The following is a 19548-nucleotide window of genomic DNA, read 5'->3' on the forward strand; positions in this document are numbered from 1 at the left end:
TTCATCAATTGCGGGCATTTTTCTCTGTCACTCTAATTACTCTCCAGAATAGGTTAAAATATGATAAGTTAAATGTAATATGATCCTAAGTTGGTCGAAATAAATGAATTTATTATTATTATTATTACGTTTTAGTGAGAGTAAAAGAGAAAGATCCCCGCAATTTGCGAATTTCGGTTTTCGCGGTAGGCCCCCTGCTTATGAAGCCGATGGTCCCGGGTTCAAATCCTGGTAAGGGCATTTATTCGTGTAATGAGCATGGATATTTGTTCCTGGGTCATGGGTGTTTTCTATGTATTTAAGTATTTATAAATATTTATTTATTATATATATATCTTTGTCTAAGTACCCTCAACACAAGCCTTATTGAGCTTACTGTGGGGCTTAGTCAATTTGTGTAACAATGTCCTATAATATTTATTTATTTTATTTATTTATGTGGAATGCACCCTACTTTTTTTATTCGCCATTTTGCGCAGTGAGGAGCGTATGGATGGCAACATTTTAGTTAAAATGTCACCACGTCTCAAAATATCGAGTTATGTTATCGAGGTAAATTTTTAATATTATTCTTTAAATTGCAATGAAATACATGATAAAAAATAGGTGTGTTTAAAGTGCTCCATCCAGGTGTATCAACAACAGATTTTCCCGGATGCCAAAACATGACTAAATCATGGTTAACCTAATACGTCATCATAATTATTGTTTTTTTCTCTAATTTTTTATATTTTACCGGCAGAGGTTGTCTAAATTAGACACAAATGAGAGTATAGGATGTCTCTACGGAGTTATGTACGACGGGAACCTACTCGTAGTCGGGTTGAGTCTGGAGTTATTTGAACGCGAAAAGAATACATATAAGCAGCTGCTCTTGCACTTGCCCACTGAGATTGAGTTATGTGGGGTCATAAAGTTCGGAGAAACTTTGACGACAGAGACGAGGTTGAAAGAAATTCTTCAGGTAAAATTTAAAATGTTGTAATAGCTTAATTGTAAGACTGTAAAATGAAGTGATTAAATTAACAAAGTTAATTTATATGAATGAAGTGATTTAAATAAAGACACCGCTTTATTAGGAGAGAGAGAGTGTAAGTAATCTGTTTTATAACATGCTTGAAGAGGGAAGAATAGCTTTTTGAATCTAACAAAATAGTGGTAATTTTTTTATGAAATTTCATTTCGGGAGAAACTGGTTTTCACTAACTATATCTTTAACAAATCACTTTGAATTTGATGTCGATTGCTTCAGCAAATTTTGAAAAAAAAAGAAAACCTTTAAACCTAGTTTTCCATTGTGCCAATACCATGCTAAAAAAATCATGAAGAATGGTTATTAAGAAATTATACTTTCTGTTTTTGTATGGATGATCTTATATACTTGCTTGGTGGTGGTATACTTTGCTTGTTTTTGTGTGTTGATTGTATGGTTTTTTTTAGTAAATTGTGTTAAAAAAATGATAAAATGTTATACAATTTTTATGTTTCATATTAAGCTTATAATAACATTATTTACAGCACATATGGCGCTACTTTACCGCACTAGTGTGATAATTAGCACATTACGTAACTATGACGAAAATTTAAAAGGTCATATGTACTGTAAAACGTTGTACGATACATGTGCGAATAGGTAATCCGCAACTTGTGTTGATTTAAAACACTCCCTTTGGTCGTGTTTTAATTTATCGCCACTTGCTTCGGATTTTCTATTTTTCGCACTTGTATCGTAATGTACTATTACAGTACATATGGTGCTACTTTACTGCACTAGTGCAATAATTAGAACATTACGTAACAACATCGAAAATTTAAAGGGCCATATGTACTGTTAAACGATTTGGTTATTCGCAAGTCATGTCAATTTAAAACACTCCCTTCAGTTGTGTTTTCATTTATCACCTCATTGCGAATTTACTATTTTTCGCACTTCGTGATTTTCTATTAAATCACAGACTGTCTTCCCTACACTGACCATATTGGTTTTTTTTTTCAGGATGTAGACATAACAGATAACCCACTGGTGATTATTATAAATCAAAATAAGGATATCAAAGCACACTTCTTAGTCCATGATAAGTTTGAGGAAACCAAGTATGAAGTGTTGGATGCAGACGAGTTGTGGAATCAATTCCTTCATGTCCACCTTAACACTGTCGTACCGCTGAGTTGTGAAGCGACTATTGCTGGCGTTAAGAATATAATGCAGAATAAAAGGATAAAGGTAAATTATATAGGACACTTAACACTCCCTCCATGTCTATGCACAGATTTTTTGTTACCAGTTTGACTCATATTTACATCATAATACGCCAGCTGCTGTGCCTCGAGGCGTTTTGGCACAGGCATTAGCTGAGCCACTTTCCTTTTCAATTAATTTGTAAGCATCATTGTGTACTTTTATTATGTACCTATGTTTAAACTTTTTTAACCGACTTCAATTTCATAGAAGGAGGTTCTGTATTAGGTTGTGGCTACTTTTTAAAAAATAAATGTATTTTTTATTATTATTTTTACTTTATTTATTTTGGGTCTTAGTTTAGGTTTTTTACAATATAAATATAAAAGTAAAATATAAAAACACTTACAAAACAATACAAAAATATATAAACACATAAAAAACCTAACCTTAGGTGCCAGTGCCACCAGCAGTGGGGCAGGGCCCAAGCTGCCGGTGGTCAGGGCTGCAGAGAGAGGAACCGCCGGACTATCCGCGCCGTATCCAAGATCACCGCCTTCTGCATCTTACCCTTACTACAACCATCTAGCAAGCAAGAGTCTCAAGGTGTTGGTCGAGACTCTTCGCTATGAGACCGTTCTTTGAAAGACTATTGGTATTGGTATTCGCGGGCTTGGTTTCCGCAACTCGACGTCGTAATTCGCGCCTATTTTGCGTGATGGTGGGTTGTCGGCACTACTCTTGCCAACCCAACTCTACCAAGAAGCCTAGCAGACCCTTGATATTGCCAACGACTTCTGGGAGAGACCCCGGAGAACCGAGGTATTATGCCCGGTACCTTGTCTTTGATCCCTCCGTGAAGATTCTCAGCTCTCTCGGGTTGAGTCCTTCACGAGGTTCTTTGTGTAACTGTATCTTGTATTTCTTGTCGAAGATGAATTGCCTGGGTATCCTGTCAGTCACCGCTTCTATTAGCGGTTCCTTACCTATCGCCTCGTAGAGGATCTCGGTGTGTGTTACCCTTGGTGGTCTCCAGACCTACGAAGTACAGTTACAATAAAAAAGAGTTTGTTGTTATTCAGAAGAGCTAAGCATTTAAGTGATCTTTTCATATGGCACACTTATTGCAATCTTTTACATTCTATAGGCATAAAATAGGACACTGCATATTTAATTTTTCAATGTACTTCGTATTTACAGATTGCATCAGGTCAAGTTTCCTTCCATATAAATGGCACATCAGTTTATTTATTTGGAGTGGCATCAGATGTTGGATTGACCGGGATAAGCACAGATGCTACGGTTGGAGAACTCTTAGACTCAATGAACCCAGAGCAGCCCAAAAAGAAGAAGCATAACACAAATAGTATAGTAAGTTGTCTACTTTAATAACAAAACTTCTGTGAGACACAGACATGTTAAAATATTGGCATAGGTTTGGGCATATCCTCAGAAAGCCTGCCACCCACCTATCCAAAGTGGTCCTGACCTGTAAGATGCCCGGAAAACGGAAACTAGCTGCCCTAAATTTGCTTCGCGCCGATCCGTGGAGCGAGAGTTGGGTGTATTGGGGATGGGGTGGGAGGACGCTAGGAAGGAGGAAGGAGCCCAGGACTAGAGTCAGTGAAAGTGAATGGTTCGAGCCCTACACCCCAGCAGGGTAACAGGATGAAAAGAAGAAGAAATTAAAAATTAAAATAAAAAACCCCGTACGCTATTCATTTTATGCCAAAAATACCATACATCATTTTGGAAAAGTGCTGATACTCTTCAAACTGCTGGATCAATTTCTATGAAACAGCAAAGACTGCAGGAAAACTTGCTTTCATCTAAAAAAAACGTCATCGAAATCGGCTCATCCGTTAGAGAGCTACGATGCCACAGACAGACAGACATCGGCGTCAAACATACCCCTAATACCCCTCTTTTTGCGTGGGGTTAAAAAGAGTGCACGTTGGTGGATCAACGCTTATTCCAACGCCAACACGTGCGCCCGTTGAAGCTCCTTGTTATAGTGCAAATAATGTTGAGCAACGTTCAATTAAAAAATACATTAGTGACCTGTTTTGATACATTTAATAAGTTGTCTACTAACTAGTAGGCAGGTAGCTACAGAATGGATCCCCCTCGCGAGAAATTGCCGCGTGAATCAGCTCGGTCTATGTAGACAGGCCTTATTCGAGGCAAACTTAAAAGCGGCTGAAGTCTCAGGTAAAGCACTTCTACAAATATCAAACTACTTAGCGTGGCAGTTTCCTCGCGAGGCAGCTCTTTCTGGGTGGCCCTGCCTAATGAACTTAATTTCTACAAGAACACAGATTCTTACACACTATTACATCATGATCATCTTACAATTACGTATTAGTTATATTAGCATAGATTTTCTTCATATTAAATGTTGTTTTTAGGATATTTTACCTGCAAACTTAATTTTAAAAGCTACTAAGGATATACTGTCGGATAAACTTGTGAAGACTGCTGTAAAGATGATGACTACACAACGAAAACGTAAGTTATTTTAACATAAATAATGTTTTAAATGTAAAATAATGTAAAACATCACTATATGTGATCAAATCTTGCAAGCTAAATTAGACCCACTCCCCATTATTCAATTCATATGTGACAATCCAGTATTATGGTACCATCAAGCTGAGCTGATGATCAAAATTGGAGATGGCCTGGAACTCTACGATCGTGGTTTTTGTTAGAATTGTCTCAACGATAAAAGCTTGTATCCAAAATGTAATTTTTGACAGAAACATATTCTTGTATTTTTATACAAGTTTTTTGTAGTGTTTTCACTACTATAACTACATAACATAAAGGCAATTTTTAAACGAATAAATAAATTTTGTTAAACACTTAAGCTGAAAATAGCTCCAATATTATTTTCTTTAATTTCTGGGAAAATTAGTTTTTCCCAGTTTTTTGTACACATTACAGTCATTACACCCTCGATAAAAAAGAGCCATACTTTTTTATTCACAGAATAAGCCAAATCATCAAACTTAGGACCTATGCCCACCGCATTTTTTTAACGAGCCGTCTGCGCACGTTTATAAGTCAGACGCAGCTTGTAGACCTTTACACACCTACATCGATGCAGACGTGCGTTTACAGCGATACATACGCGATGCTAACGTGCCTGACGCGTTTTTGTAACGATACATACGCGCTGATCAAATGCGTTTTAGCAGAGATTTTCTAGGAAGCCCCGGCAGTCAAAACAACACGCGCGCCGTTAACGCGCGTTTGTATCGATACGATACAAGCGCGCTTCGGCGGCGCGTTTATATTGCTACAATTTTACAAACGCGCCGCCGGCGCGCGTGTGTATCGATGCAAACGCGAACAAACTGCTTCATGGAATACAACAAAGACGCGATGTGTGGATTTTATGATTCTCTTTGATCCGATACTTTTGTTTTCAGCTTCATTTTGTATTAGCATGCCACTGAGAATTGACACTTTGGCAATAATCCACCGGAACACGAAGCTGTTGGAGTTGTACACGGTTCTAGTAGAAGCCGCCTGCCGCTCCCTGAAACTACTAGAAAGTGTCTTACTTGAACAATTAGGTAAATACAATAAATTATGATTACGCTGTGACTTAATTGTGAAGGTGCGCTGTGGTTTTGTAATAGAATGCATCTAAATGATAAGACTAAAACTAGTTTATATATTGTATGCAACGTTGTATAAGTAGGTCAAAAAATTCTCGTGGCGTATTCCTTTACAATGTTCGCCTACGCCTTCGGCTCCGGCTCACATTGTAACTCACGCCACTCGCCTTTTTTGACCCTTCTTATACAACTGTTGCATAAAATACTATAACAGTCAATTTAATTAATTTTATCTGACTTAAGAGGGAAGAATACCACGTGATCTTCCATACAAAAAGAGAAAACGTTTTTCCACTTCTATTTTCCATTCTCCATGATTTTTTTTGTATGTTATTGACGCAATGGAAAACTAGGTTTACAGGTTTTACTTTTTTTTTTTTTCAAAAATTGCAATACAATTTTTTTTAAATCGAAACCTATAAATCTGGAATATATTATATTGAAGCGATCGACATCAAAATCAAAGTGATTTGTTAAGATTTAGTTAGTGGAAAATATTTTCTCCCGACAGAAGCGCTGGTGGCCTAGCAGTAAGAGCGTGCGACTTGCAATCCGGAGGTCGCGGGCTCAAACCCCGGCTCGTACCAATGAGTTTTTCGGAACTTATGAACGAAATATCATTTGATATTTACCAGTCGCTTTTCGGTGAAGGAAAACATCGTGAGGAAACCGGACTAATCCCAACAAGGCCTAGTTTACCCTCTGGGTTGCAAGGTCAGATGGCAGTCGCTTTCGTAAAAACTAGTGCTTACGCCAAATCTTGGGATTAGTTGTCAAGCGGACCCCAGGCTCCCATGAGCCGTGGAAAAATGCCGGGACAACGCGAGGAAGAAGATTTTCTCCCGACAATTTCATTGAAAAAGTACCGTTATTTCGTTAGATTTGAAAAGCATTTCTTCCCTCTTAACAATACGAATTAATTTCGGGACTCCAGAGGTGGTACAGTCATACAGTGTACTATTCCGAGCAGGTCAGGAGGGCATAGGCGACGGCGCGGGCCTACGTTTACCGGAGACCTTCCACTTCATCCCCGACGAACTAGGCCACTTCGTGACCAGGATTGTGCCCAAAGACATACCTGACGAGAGCATGGGTGAGTTTATTTCTCAAAAACTGTCAAGATTTCAAAGTTTTTTATTGGCATTAGCATACACGTTGTACAATACAGGTGTTAAATAACAGTTATCAAATTTAATTACTAAACGTTACTCAATTTTGATCAAATTCTTTTTCTGTAGCGACATGTTGCAAGCATTCGAGTGTCAAAAACAAATGAAGAGGAACTGGCAAATAAAAGTTTGTAAATTTGAAAAAAGAATAGTCAATAAACACAAATTAATACCAGCCAGTATTTTTTTTTAATTATTTATAGGCTAGGTAGATTACTTTTCAGCCACCCCTCATATTATTTTCGTAGTCGACATCTGGCATCGAGTAGCGGAATTATCAGTATCGCTACTTGACACTAGATGTCTCGTGTGTCGTGAGTGACAAGAATTGAATTTCTCAACAATTTACAACTAATATTATAAAAGGAGTTGAAAATAGGGTTCCGGTTAATCCGGTTATAATATTAGCTGAAAATTGTTGAGCATTAGTCACCGGAAAAAATCCAAATTATATAACGGTTATTGTATAGTCTGGCAATTCAATTTGGTTAGTACAAAAACGCATTAATTTTAAAATCTAGAGATACAACTGTCACCGTACTATACTACTATAGTCTGTCAAACAACTTTGTCAGTAGAAAAAGGCGCGAAATTCAAATTGTCTACGGGACGATAACTCTTCGCGCCTACATTATTTTAATTTGCTTTTTTCTACTGATGGAAATGGCTCGTCAGGCTATATGTGAAAAATGGTTTGCGTTTTTTTTTCAGAAAAAGAAAGGCGTCTGTTGCACTCGCAGCTAGGTCTGCCAGTGGACCGGCCCATGTTCCGCAGGGGCAACGCGCACGAGTGGCGGCCGGCGCGGCTGCTGCGCGCGCACGCGGCGCCGGCGGCGCGGCCGGGGACGCGCGCGGCGCGCGTGCGCGGCCGCTGCGGGTACTACCACTACCTGCAGGACGGCTTCCACGACGACGGCTGGGGCTGCGCCTACCGCTCCCTGCAGACCATATTCTCCTGGTTCAGGTATGTTTACAGCGGTCGTTGGTTTTGTGACGGGGGTCTGTGAACGGCGGCTCTTTGGATATTAAAGGATATTCCACACCATTCCAACACCGACTCGACTCGAATTTGGTTCAGAATGGTGCACGAGTGGACGACGCGTAGACCACCCGTCGCACACCACAGTTACATTCATGTTGAAAATTGTACTGTCGGGAATACGACATAAGCTATGTGAAGCTTCTTCATGCAGTAAGGCCGTCACGAGTGGTCTAGCCAGTGTTAAAAAGAAGGTAATAGGATGGAATAAGCATGTTAGTGATGCGCACAGAGAGGCGAGGGCTAGATTCGAGGAGTGGGTCTGGTACGGCAAGCCCAGGGGGGGATCTGTTTTTGATGCTATGTGTCACAGTCGAAAGGTATTTAAATCGAGACTAAGGTGGGTCCAGAATCATCAAGAACAGATAAAAATGGATTTACTTGCCACTCACCATAAAAATAATGATTTTAAAAACTTTTGGAAAAGCACGAAAAGAATGGAGTCTAGGCCTGGTCTGTCTGTAAGCGTTAACGGTATCTCGGATCCTAAGTGTATTGCTAACGTGTTTATGGAACAGTTCAATGTGAGGTGCTCTTCCACCGACATCGGCGAGGTCGAACCGCAGCAGGTGCTCGATGCTGGCGGACTGGACGGGGAGTCACAGACCAGGTTCAGTATTAGCGACGTAAGTCAAATAATAAAAGTTATGAAAAGGGGTAAATCACCAGGTCACGACCACTTGAGCATCGAGCACCTGCAGTGTGCCGGTCCCCACCTGCCTCGAGTACTAGCAATGTTTTATAACCTATGCATATGTCACTCTTACCTACCGCCGCTTATGACAAAAACGATTGTAATACCTATTGTCAAAAATAAGACGGGTGACATTTCGGATAGTGCTAACTATAGACCTATTTCTCTGGCAACAATTGTAGCGAGGGTGCTCGACGGCCTGCTCAACGTACAATTGGATAGGTATTTAAAATTGCACGACGCGCAGTTCGGCTTCCGTGCAGGCTTATCTACCGAAAGTGCTATTATTTGTTTGAAGCAGGCTGTCGAGTACTATACGCGTAGGAAAACACCTATTTATGCGTGTTTTTTAGACCTTAGCAAAGCCTTCGATCTTGTTAATTACAATTTACTTTGGAAAAAACTTGACGATGTGCAATTTCCTCGAGAACTCACACGCATATTTAGGTGTTGGTACTCTGGCCAGAGAAATAGTGTGCGTTGGGGTGACGTGATGTCCGACGAGTACGGACTCGAGTGCGGGGTGAGGCAGGGGGGGTTGACCTCACCCAAGCTGTTCAATTTGTATATGAATGCCCTGATCGGTGAGCTCAGCAGTACTCATGTTGGTTGTCATATAGATAGGGTGTGCTTTAATAATATAAGTTATGCCGATGACATGGTACTGTTGAGCCCATCGATCGGTGGTATAAGAATACTAATTGAGAAGTGCGAGTCTTATGCCCAAAAACATAACTTACGATATAATGTCGCGAAAAGTGAGTACATGGTTTTTAAGGCGGGGAGCAAGTGCCCATCATACGTCCCACCCATTCGCTTGAACTGAGGAGGGTTTATTCCTTTAAGTATCTTGGGTACTTGGTCACCGACGATATGCGTGACGACGCGGACATCGAACGCGAGCGTAGGGCATTAGCTATTAGGGCTAATATGGTCGCCCGTAGGTTCAGCAGGTGTACAGCGCAAGTTAAAATAACACTTTTTCGAGCGTATTGTACTTCGCTGTACGCCTGCAGCCTGTGGACGAGATACACGCAGCGTTCTATGAATGCCATGCGTGTACAGTACAATGACGCGTTCAGGGTACTGTTGCGGCTGCCGCGATACTGCAGTGCGTCGGGCATGTTCGCCGACGCGCATGTGGACGGTTTCCACGCGACGCTGCGCAAGCGCTGCGCCGCGACGCTCCGAAGGGTGCGCGACAGCCGCCACAGTCTCCTGGCCGTCGTGGCAGGGAGATGGGACAGTGCATTAATTAGGCACTGGACCTCCCAACATCTTAGTTTAGGTACTAACATAGTAATTTAAGTATATTTAAACTAACAAAATATGGATTGTGTCGTCCGAAATAAATGATTTTTATTTTTATTTTATTTATTTTATAAGCGAGTTACAATATGCCTGTCTGAAACTGATGATTTCTACTGCGATTGGCTTCTCTACAAAAGTTAACCGACCCCTGGTTTAGGAAACTTAATAATCATGACAACGGCCTTACGTATAAACTGGACGTTTAAGCGATTCCGTTGATGTGCAAGATGAACGTGACCTCGTTCAAGATCAACGTCACGTTCATTTTGCAAATCTTTCTATTGTGTAATTCTAGATTGATGGCAAAATTACACTGTAAGTATAAAGAAATTGAATATCCAGCGTGACGTCACATAACAAAATGTTATAAACACTTGACCAACGAATATACCTACTGTTTATAAAATAGGGACCGTGCGCGTTGGAGGGTCTGCCATCTTGTGGCCTGAATCGGAAACATAAACATGCACATGTACACGTCACGTGTTTTCTTGTGCATAGTAGGTTCTGCCATCTTGTGGGCTACATCGGAACAAAAAACATCACATTTACGCCTCGCGCCAAAAATCTGACGGCTCCTGTGCTGCCTCCTACAGTTCATGCACGCTCCCTATAATAAAAAGTGGCTGTGACATAATCGGACAGACAGACGGATATGACGAATCTATAAGGGTTCCGTTTTTTTTCCATTTGGCTACGGAACCCTAACAAACGAGCAAAATAACCTCTTCAAATTTTATTTATCATAATTATATTCCTTCCGCCCTTTTTTTTAAGATTTTCGTATAGGCTTGCTAGTAATTTAACTCCCGGGACATAATTATGTAAATTCACACTAATAACTCGTTATATTTCCAGATATCAAGGATATACAACAGTTGAAGTTCCCAGCCACCGGGAAATCCAACAGTGCCTTGTCGACATTGGAGATAAGCCTTCATCATTCGTAGGCTCCAAGCAATGGATCGGCTCAACAGAAGTCTCCTTCTGTCTGGAGACTCTGCTCGGCGTCCAGTCTAGAATTATATTTGTGAATACTGGCGCAGAACTGCAAAGCTACACTCCGGAATTGTTGCACCATTTCCAGAAACATGGCAGCCCAATTATGATTGGTAAGTTTGAATAATCCGATATCAAATATCTGGCATAATTATGCCTATTCTTCGGTAACGATTGCGTTATTTACGAGGGAAAACAATTTAAAAAAATGTTTAATTTGAGGGAAGAATCGACCACAGATAATTGAAGTGTCATTTTTGTGAGACTTTGTTTTGAGTTAGGGCAAGTACTGAAATGAACATATACGAAAGAAAAAGTGATCAAGGCGTCCAGAGACCAGGGCTGCGATCGAACCAGCAGGCGGCAAATTCTGCATTCGTGGCATACCCCATAACAACTAATAACAAAAGTTAAAGTTTCGGATTGTAGCACTTCAGCTAAAATATTTAGTAAAAGCAGCATTTAAATAAATCAATAAATATTTGGGGACAATCTCACAATCAACCTGGCCGCAAACTAAGCAAAGCTTGTCCTAGGCGACGATAAGTATACAGTTGTGTGCAAATAATAGCAGTGAATGTATTATAATTTATCTGCTTAATAGATAGTTGAGCTGCAAAATGATTATTTGGTCAGCAAGATTTAAAAAATGTTTGGTAGCAAAAACATTTCTCTAAGCAGTTTAATTGAGACGTATGCATATTAAAGAATAGTAATCTGATACACATAAGGTGGCTAGCGATTGATTTGAAAAATCGGCAGAGTTGCAGGCAGAACGAAATCAGCCCACGATACCACCAAAATCTCTTTTCGATGCGTTTTGAAGACAGGAATGCTTTATTTTTCGACAGGCGAACAATTCCTGAGTCCTCTTTTATCCTTGTAAGTAGCATTATTTCTTCCAAGACCGTCTTTATACACACGGGGGCCTTGGACACTCAGGATTAGGGGGCCCTATTAAGAACCCCGTTGGACTGTAAAAAAAAACGGCGTTTAAGATCTTTCGGGGCCCCCGTGAAGTTGGGGGCCCCGGGCACGTGCCCAGAGTGTCCATCAGTGGGAAAGAGGGGCCTGATTTTTTCCTTTTGTTTCTGGTTTTTCTTCTCACATTTTATAATATCCTGGACATGTTTGTATATTTTCCTACTCCTCTACTGTTATCTGTCATTTCTGCATTCATTAACACGAATATAAGAACATACATAAAAGATTTCAAGAAAAGTCTATATTGTCTATTCCTCATAAAAGCTCTTGTGCTTTTATAAGCTATAATGTTACTGCGATTAATGGCTACCAACCTAACAAAACCAAAACGAATACAGTTTTAAACTAAGTGCATTGCTGCCAACTTACAAAATATTCATTTGGTTGCATAGTAAAAATAATTACTTCATAAGTCAGAAACGCATGTGACACCCGTAATATAGCAACACCCATAGACTACGAAGACCGCTTAGCGTTGCTTGTTAGTCTCCGTAGGCTACGGTGGCCAAAATTGAGAAAAAACTGTCCAAAAAATTAATTTAGCAAGTAGCAAGTACCAGGGCCTCATGAGTTACGAGGAGGTGTCGCCGACCGGCCGGCCGCGGCCCGGGGCGGGCCGGGCGCGTAACAAGGTGTGCTCGCGCATCTTGGCTATATACTTTTGCTGTAATTTGTTTACCTAAATTAAGATTTATTTTTGTTGACTCGTAGGAAAAATATTGTATGCAACGTTGTATAAGTAGGTCAAAAAATTCTCGTGGCGTATTCCTTTACAATGTTCGCCTACGCCTTCGGCTCCGGCTCACATTGTAACTCACGCCACTCGCCTTTTTTGACCCTTCTTATACAACTGATGCATAAAATACTATTTTCCTTCATGTATTAACGTTTTGATCAAATTTATCTCTTCTTTAACCCATTCAGGGCCCGTGACTCAGCGTATGGGTCATGTTCAAACAGTCGCGCAGGGCCCGTGACTCACATGTGAGTCGTGAATAAATTCTGATTTAAACATAAACAAAACGTAATATGACGAAATAATATAAGTATAATTTGAGCAAACAACCATCTTTATAAGGCATGTTGAAAAAATATAATTGTAAACATGTTTTTTTTTTGTGAAACAGGGTCTAGAATATTCAAGTTTGGTTTACTGGAAGTGTAATATAGTAAATATTCTGAAATTCGAGATACATACGTGTCCCAAGCAAATGGATAAATCTACATTTCAAAAATATCAAAAATATATTTATGCCTGAAGTTATTGACATGACTCAAGGTATGGGTCACCGTGGCCTGGCGCTAATTGTAAAAACTACACATATCTTCATAGCACGCAAAAATAAACTTTATAACTTGGTTTTAAAGCTTATTTCATGACGAAACTCGTTGCAAATTGTACCTTTTTACAATGGATTACTGTTTGGATGGTAGCAAGCAACATTTCTAAGGACCAAACTTATTACCATGCCAATATTTTTTTGTTTCATTATAAAAACAGGGCGGCTTAAACAGTCACCAACTAAATGGTATATTGTATTACCGCAATAGTGTGTGAGAAATATTTAAAAGAAAAGATTTTTCTAAACATTTTCGTGGTATAAGTACTATAATACATTTTAAGTGCTCTATTGATTAGATTAGATTAGATTCATTTATTTCTTATTGGAAATGTACATTATATTTTACATGTCAAAATAAAATGCATTCACAAAAAGATCGTCACAACATAATAACAACAATAATAATAATAACTACGAATCGGAATAAAATAAAACAGTAAACAAATTAAAATAAAAAAAAATATAAAAACACTTTCTATAAATAGAAATATTTGTCAAAATTATTAACGAATAAAAATAAAAAATACAATATTGTTTATATTATAATGACGTTTACCAAAACAAAGTTCATGACCGGCCACATGTAAGATTATCGGAGACACTTGGACAATAAACAATGGATGCACCTGGGCGGCGGCGGATTTAGCGGCGGTATTATCTTTAACGTGGTATTTTTGACATAAACTCAAGAAATGATTCACCCCATTCCCTTCTATTAGGATGTATTTTAGAGTAACATGGGAAATTATATTTAGTCACGATTTATTCGTTGGCGACTTTATGCTCCTCTCTGTGCTCTTCAGTGATTTCGTATTTTGTGATTTTTGTGACCTTGGCTATGGATATTATATGAAAATAACAGCGCCCTCTTGACAATGATCATCTATTTCTGATCAGGCTTTAAAATGTTCATTCTTAGTTTCTTACAAATATCAACAAATTAGTAAATATATATATATTTTAATATGAACAGTAAACAGTTGGTTAGTAAAAATGTTGCATAATATTGTCCAACGGACCGGATTCATAAGCGGCAATTTCTTTGACGTTCGCGCCAGGCCCCGAGACCCATAAGCTGAGTCACACGTTTTAGCTGAAAACGGTTTGTATGGTGGCCCGGCGTGTTGTGTACGCTTCGTGGTTCGTGGCCATGAATGGGTTAAAGCAATGCCTATTGCCTTCCTCTTTCCATATTTGCAAAACTTGCTAGCTTAAATAACTTTTTCGAAATTTGTAAAGTGCTTTTGTCAAAAATAATTGATTATAATAGAGAGGTCCAGTCTAAGAAAAAAACGTGCCCTGTAGTTTGACATCCAAAACATGACGCTGTACTGCGCTATATGTTTTGCGGTCACTGAATTGTCAAACGTCAACTTTTGACAATCAGAGTTACCACAAAATGTATGGAGCTGTATAGCGCCATCTCGTTTACCTGTCAAATTCGAAGCACGACATTGTCTTAGACTTTACACATCTTAGGGAGTCATATCGCATACGAGTTTCATTACATCGCGGTATTTGATCCGTCGGCCTCAATAGATGTAACTAGAATCACTTGAGAGTTCGCGCGCCGTCTAAATGTGCCCTTACTCAATCAATGTATCTTTGGCTTTGGTACACAGATACCTAATTTGAGACTGTCTTTTGAGTCGGCTTTGTTTTAGAAACTGTTTACCATGGTACATACAATCATGCTGTTATTATTTCGCACACAACTGTACATACTTAAACAAATAAATACATTCTTAGACACGTAGATAACACCATAACTCAGGAACAAATTATTCGTGATGAACACGCAAATACCCAGCATACGGGGATCAGAACTCGGAACCTCCAGCCTCGTAGGCAGGGGTCGCTCCCGACTAGGCTAGGAGGCCGTATCTAATCATGACGTAACCACAGGAAGCATGTTGCAGGTGGCGGAGTGCTGGCGCACACGATAGTGGGCGTGGAGCTGGACGCCGAGGGCCGCGAGGCGCGCTACCTGGTGCTGGACCCGCACTACGCGGGCGCGGACGAGCCGGCCGCCGTGCTGGCGCGGGGCGGCTGCGGCTGGAAGGGGGCCGACTTCTGGAACAAGACCGCGCACTACAACTTGTGCCTGCCGCAGACGAGACCCGCCGTGTGATTCTGTTTTTGACTCGCGACGCAAAAAACTGGTGTTATAACTTGACGCCGATGTCTGTCAGGATAGACATCTGTAGCATCGTAGCTCTCGAACGGATGCACCGATTTCGATGCGTTTTTTTTACGAGAACCGGCAGTTTGAAGAGTATCAATAGAACTCATTTCCAAAATGATGTAAGGCATTTTTGGCATAAAATGGTTTAAAATCTTATGATTAGCGTAGGGGGTTTATAATTTTTTAATTTAATAGTTGTATAAGTAACTTCATCTCAGAATTTAGTTAAATGGATGTATTAAAATGCCGTGATTCAGTATTTCGGGTGATGATATTATTCCTTACAAAATGAATTGGCCGAATAACGGAACCACGTGTTTTTTTTTTTTGTTTTGGATTAAACTATAATTTGTTTCGGTGTTTCTTACTTTCTTAATTGTTAGCTTGCGATGCAGGCAGTAAAAACGAGATGTCCTCTCGGGTATCCGGATATTCCGGATAGTCACGTTTTAGTATCAACTTTGTTTTGTAAAAAAAAAACGTTTATGCGTATAATTTTTGCATCTAAGGAAGGAATTCTATTTTTTATTGCCATTGATCGATAGAGCTTATAATTTTGATGATGAGAAAACACCAAAGAAAATTAGTTTTCAGACAAAAAAAAAACGCCTTGTAGAAAATGGATATCGCCCGTATCTCTCCGGTACAAATCTCTCCTCTTTTTATTCAATAAACTTAAAATGTCTCTGATAGTTAAAGTAGAAGTACTAGTGCTCGACGCTGCACTAGTCACCGACATGGGCACTTTATTTCATGGAAATATAGGTCAAATTTGAACAACGAAGATTATTCTGTATTCGAACTTAATCCTTGTCTTTTCGACATAAAGTGGCCATGTCGAGTACTAGTGCAGCGTCGAGCACTAGTACTTCTACCTTACAATATATTTTGTCCTTTTGTAACAAACAAATATGTCAAGATTACCTGTGCCATCAAATGATGGTCCCTATATACAGTTCATTTTAATATGGAGCAGTTGTCACGTTAAATGTTTGTAGACATTTATTGGAAGTTTAGCAGGCTAGTTAGAGAAGCACACTTACAAAAATACGATAAAACGTTATTAATTATTATTTAATGAAGTCTTATCAAAAGAGACTTCAGAAGGAACTGTCATAGAGAATATAATTTTGTCAAAAACGGCGTTAGTAAGGTAGCATTTTAAAGTTATATATTTGCATTACGGGCCCTCATGCATATTATTTTGAATGAATGCTATACGGGTGCTGTTTTAGGGTGCAACTGAACATAATATTGATGTGTTATTATGACGTAACACTGAGCTGTGATATCGGCACGTTTGCCTTGCGATTCCACTTGATTGCATTTTAATGTATTCTTATATTTTAACATAAGTTCGTATACATTTTCAGCCATGGTTTTATTCGGAATAATAGAAAGGTTAAGGTTTCATTATTTGTAAAGAATTAGGATGAGTCTTCAACCAATAGATACAATTTATTCAAGATGCCATCTTGTTAAAACTTAATTGGGAAATAGGCGAAAGCTTGTCCCTGCACTAGGTACACTTGACGTCAAAAATGTTCGCGTTTTTCGCCTTGTTACAAAGGAGTAAGTGCAAAAGTGTACAATCAAGACCAGATAGTAGTAGATGAGATAGTGACGGCCAAAGTGGTCAAATATCACCTTTCACCTTTGTGACTCGCCTTTGGTACAGTAACGGACTTTAATTGTTGAGCCATTTAGGGTTTACTGTAATGTAATGGTTAATGGTCAATTGCATTAACGTTTCGGCCAACAATTTGTTTTTGTTGGTACTGACAATGACAGCCAAATGAGCCTGAACCCAAAATGACCCAATAATTAAAATCCGTGACTACCTTCGGAATAAGGATGTGTACCGATATATTACCTTACTCTATTTAACCTTTTGAACGCCGCTTAGGATGTCATCGGACGTGCCCGTGTCGCCGCCTATACTAAGTAATAACAAACTGTGTAGTGCTTGCCACATAACTTACGATAAAATATTTTATTGTTTATAGTTTACAGTGATTAACTTCATTTTTTCCACCTTATCATTAAAAAAAAAATTATAATAATTAAATCACGTTTACCAATGTCTTTTTTATGGTTTCGTCCCTTTATTAATTGATTGAATCTGTGAATTTTACCAGCTATGCAAATTTATTGATGGACTTTGCTACATCACTATTATTTTTTATTTCGTATCTGTGACGTCATGAGCGGTCTACTATTTGAGACATTGGCGAAGGCTTCATTGTATTTTCGTTGATAAGTTGACACTAGTAGGGAGAGGATTGATCACATTAGAAACGTATCGAATCTGAAAATTTCAACGTTGTTTGGCATAATAAATCATAAAATTTTACACAGTAACACAATTCTTTTGATAAATAAATATTGTAAACTCAATATTATTATAGTATTCAAAGTTTTAAAACTACTAAACAGTACCTTCTTATATATTTTGTTGACCTAACATAACTTTGAAATATCGAGTAATCTACACCACTAAAATTTTCTAAATTATATCTTTGACGTCACATGCGGTCTCATTTTTAAGACGACGGCGTAGTCTGTATTGATTATTATTGCGGAATATAATAACTTAGTAGGGATTACCGATGAACCACGATAACAGAGTCTCGCCTTATTTATCGATTCAAATATCTATCATCGATGAAAAAAACCGACTTCACGAAACCCTGGAAGGTAGGCAACTAGTACAATTCAAATATATTTATTTCTAAGTTCAACTTTGAAAACGTCCAAGGACTCAATATGTCCAAGTGTCAAAATGTCCAAGGGTCAAAACATCCATGGAATCAAAATGTCCAAAGAGTAAATGGTAAAGTGGAACTGCTTGGATCGGGATCACAATGACAAGGATTAGGTACTCGATTATTTACTGCGAGGCCATCATGGCATGTCGTGTTGCTAGAGTCAAGTTTCTGGACGCTGAACGTGCACCTAGAACTGCAGAAGGAGTCTCTGCATGGCAATTGCGTATGAAGCGAATGTATCAACACTTGGTGTGGCTACTTAAGTCATTGGGTAACTTGATTCAGTTAAGGACAGATTCTGGTTACGGCAGATTATTTTTATGACAGATTCAGTCATGGAAAAAGTGTCTACCAAATCTATCATGCATGGATCTATAAAATATTATATGTATAGACAATATAGTAGGTGACGCCAAACCGCATCAGACCGGTAGGTCAGGATTATTGGTAACAATCAACCAGGGTCGCGTTTTATAAATCTTCAGCGGACGACATTGTAGAATAATAGACAACTTACGTCATAATTTTATAAGAACATATCGAAGTGATAAAATAGGTTAGCTAAGTAAGGTCAGTCGCATGCATAAATCTTACGTCGTAAATCTAAACATCGAATGAGAAAGTCGACGTAGATATTTCAATACCAATCATCGTCACATCACTGGTGTCTTTTAAATAAGACTTTGGCTACGAGACTTGGGGTAAAATCATACATAATCTAATGGTATAATTAAAGTTTATTTTCAACTAGAAAATATAATAAAATCAACAGATCAGTCTCACTGTTACTTAATTAACAATTACTGCGACTTACTTATGCAAAGAACCAAAGTAAACTTTATTAAAGTAAAGAATGTCTTGAGAAAAACATGAAAAAAATTGTCTTATTTATCAGACTGCGGCGACACGAGCTGGGTATTGATTGTCTGATATATCAGACTACGGCGGTCAAAAGGTTAAAAGATAATACTAGATTTTTTGTTAAGTTTAAGTTGTTATACTGGGAATGAGTGAGTTCTCATCACAATAGATACAGCAGGTGTGTTCTACAACAGTTTATTTTATTGTCATGTATCTTTTAATTATAACAAAAAGCGCGTAAGTTAAATGGAATTATTATATTTTTTACTAATTAAAATTTAAATTCGATTCATTGTAGTTTACTTACAACACTTACATGTACAGCCACGTTTAAAAATATCGTTACAGACAAAGTGCCAAAAATAAGATACACGGCCTTATTGCCCATAT

General features: G+C 38.7%; 1 protein-coding gene across 2 annotated transcripts; it reads left to right on the forward strand.

Moving 5' to 3' along the window:
* The first annotated feature begins 451 nt into the window (after positions 1–451).
* On the forward strand, positions 452–19446 carry LOC133516866 (probable Ufm1-specific protease 2). 2 transcript variants are annotated; one of them, XM_061849876.1, is made up of 10 exons: positions 452–552; positions 743–964; positions 1997–2224; positions 3380–3550; positions 4588–4687; positions 5614–5760; positions 6776–6898; positions 7686–7938; positions 10877–11130; positions 15264–19446. In XM_061849876.1, the coding sequence occupies exons 1-10, from the start codon at positions 490–492 to the stop codon at positions 15473–15475; spliced, it is 1773 nt and encodes a 590-aa protein (XP_061705860.1). In that variant the 5' UTR covers positions 452–489; the 3' UTR covers positions 15476–19446. The 2 variants fall into 2 exon arrangements, with proteins under 2 accessions (XP_061705860.1, XP_061705861.1); XM_061849877.1 differs by lacking the exons at positions 1997–2224; positions 3380–3550.
* The last annotated feature ends 102 nt before the right edge of the window (positions 19447–19548 follow it).

This window comes from Cydia pomonella, chromosome 4, assembly GCF_033807575.1.
Source record: "Cydia pomonella isolate Wapato2018A chromosome 4, ilCydPomo1, whole genome shotgun sequence".
Taxonomy (NCBI): Eukaryota; Metazoa; Arthropoda; class Insecta; order Lepidoptera; family Tortricidae; genus Cydia; species Cydia pomonella.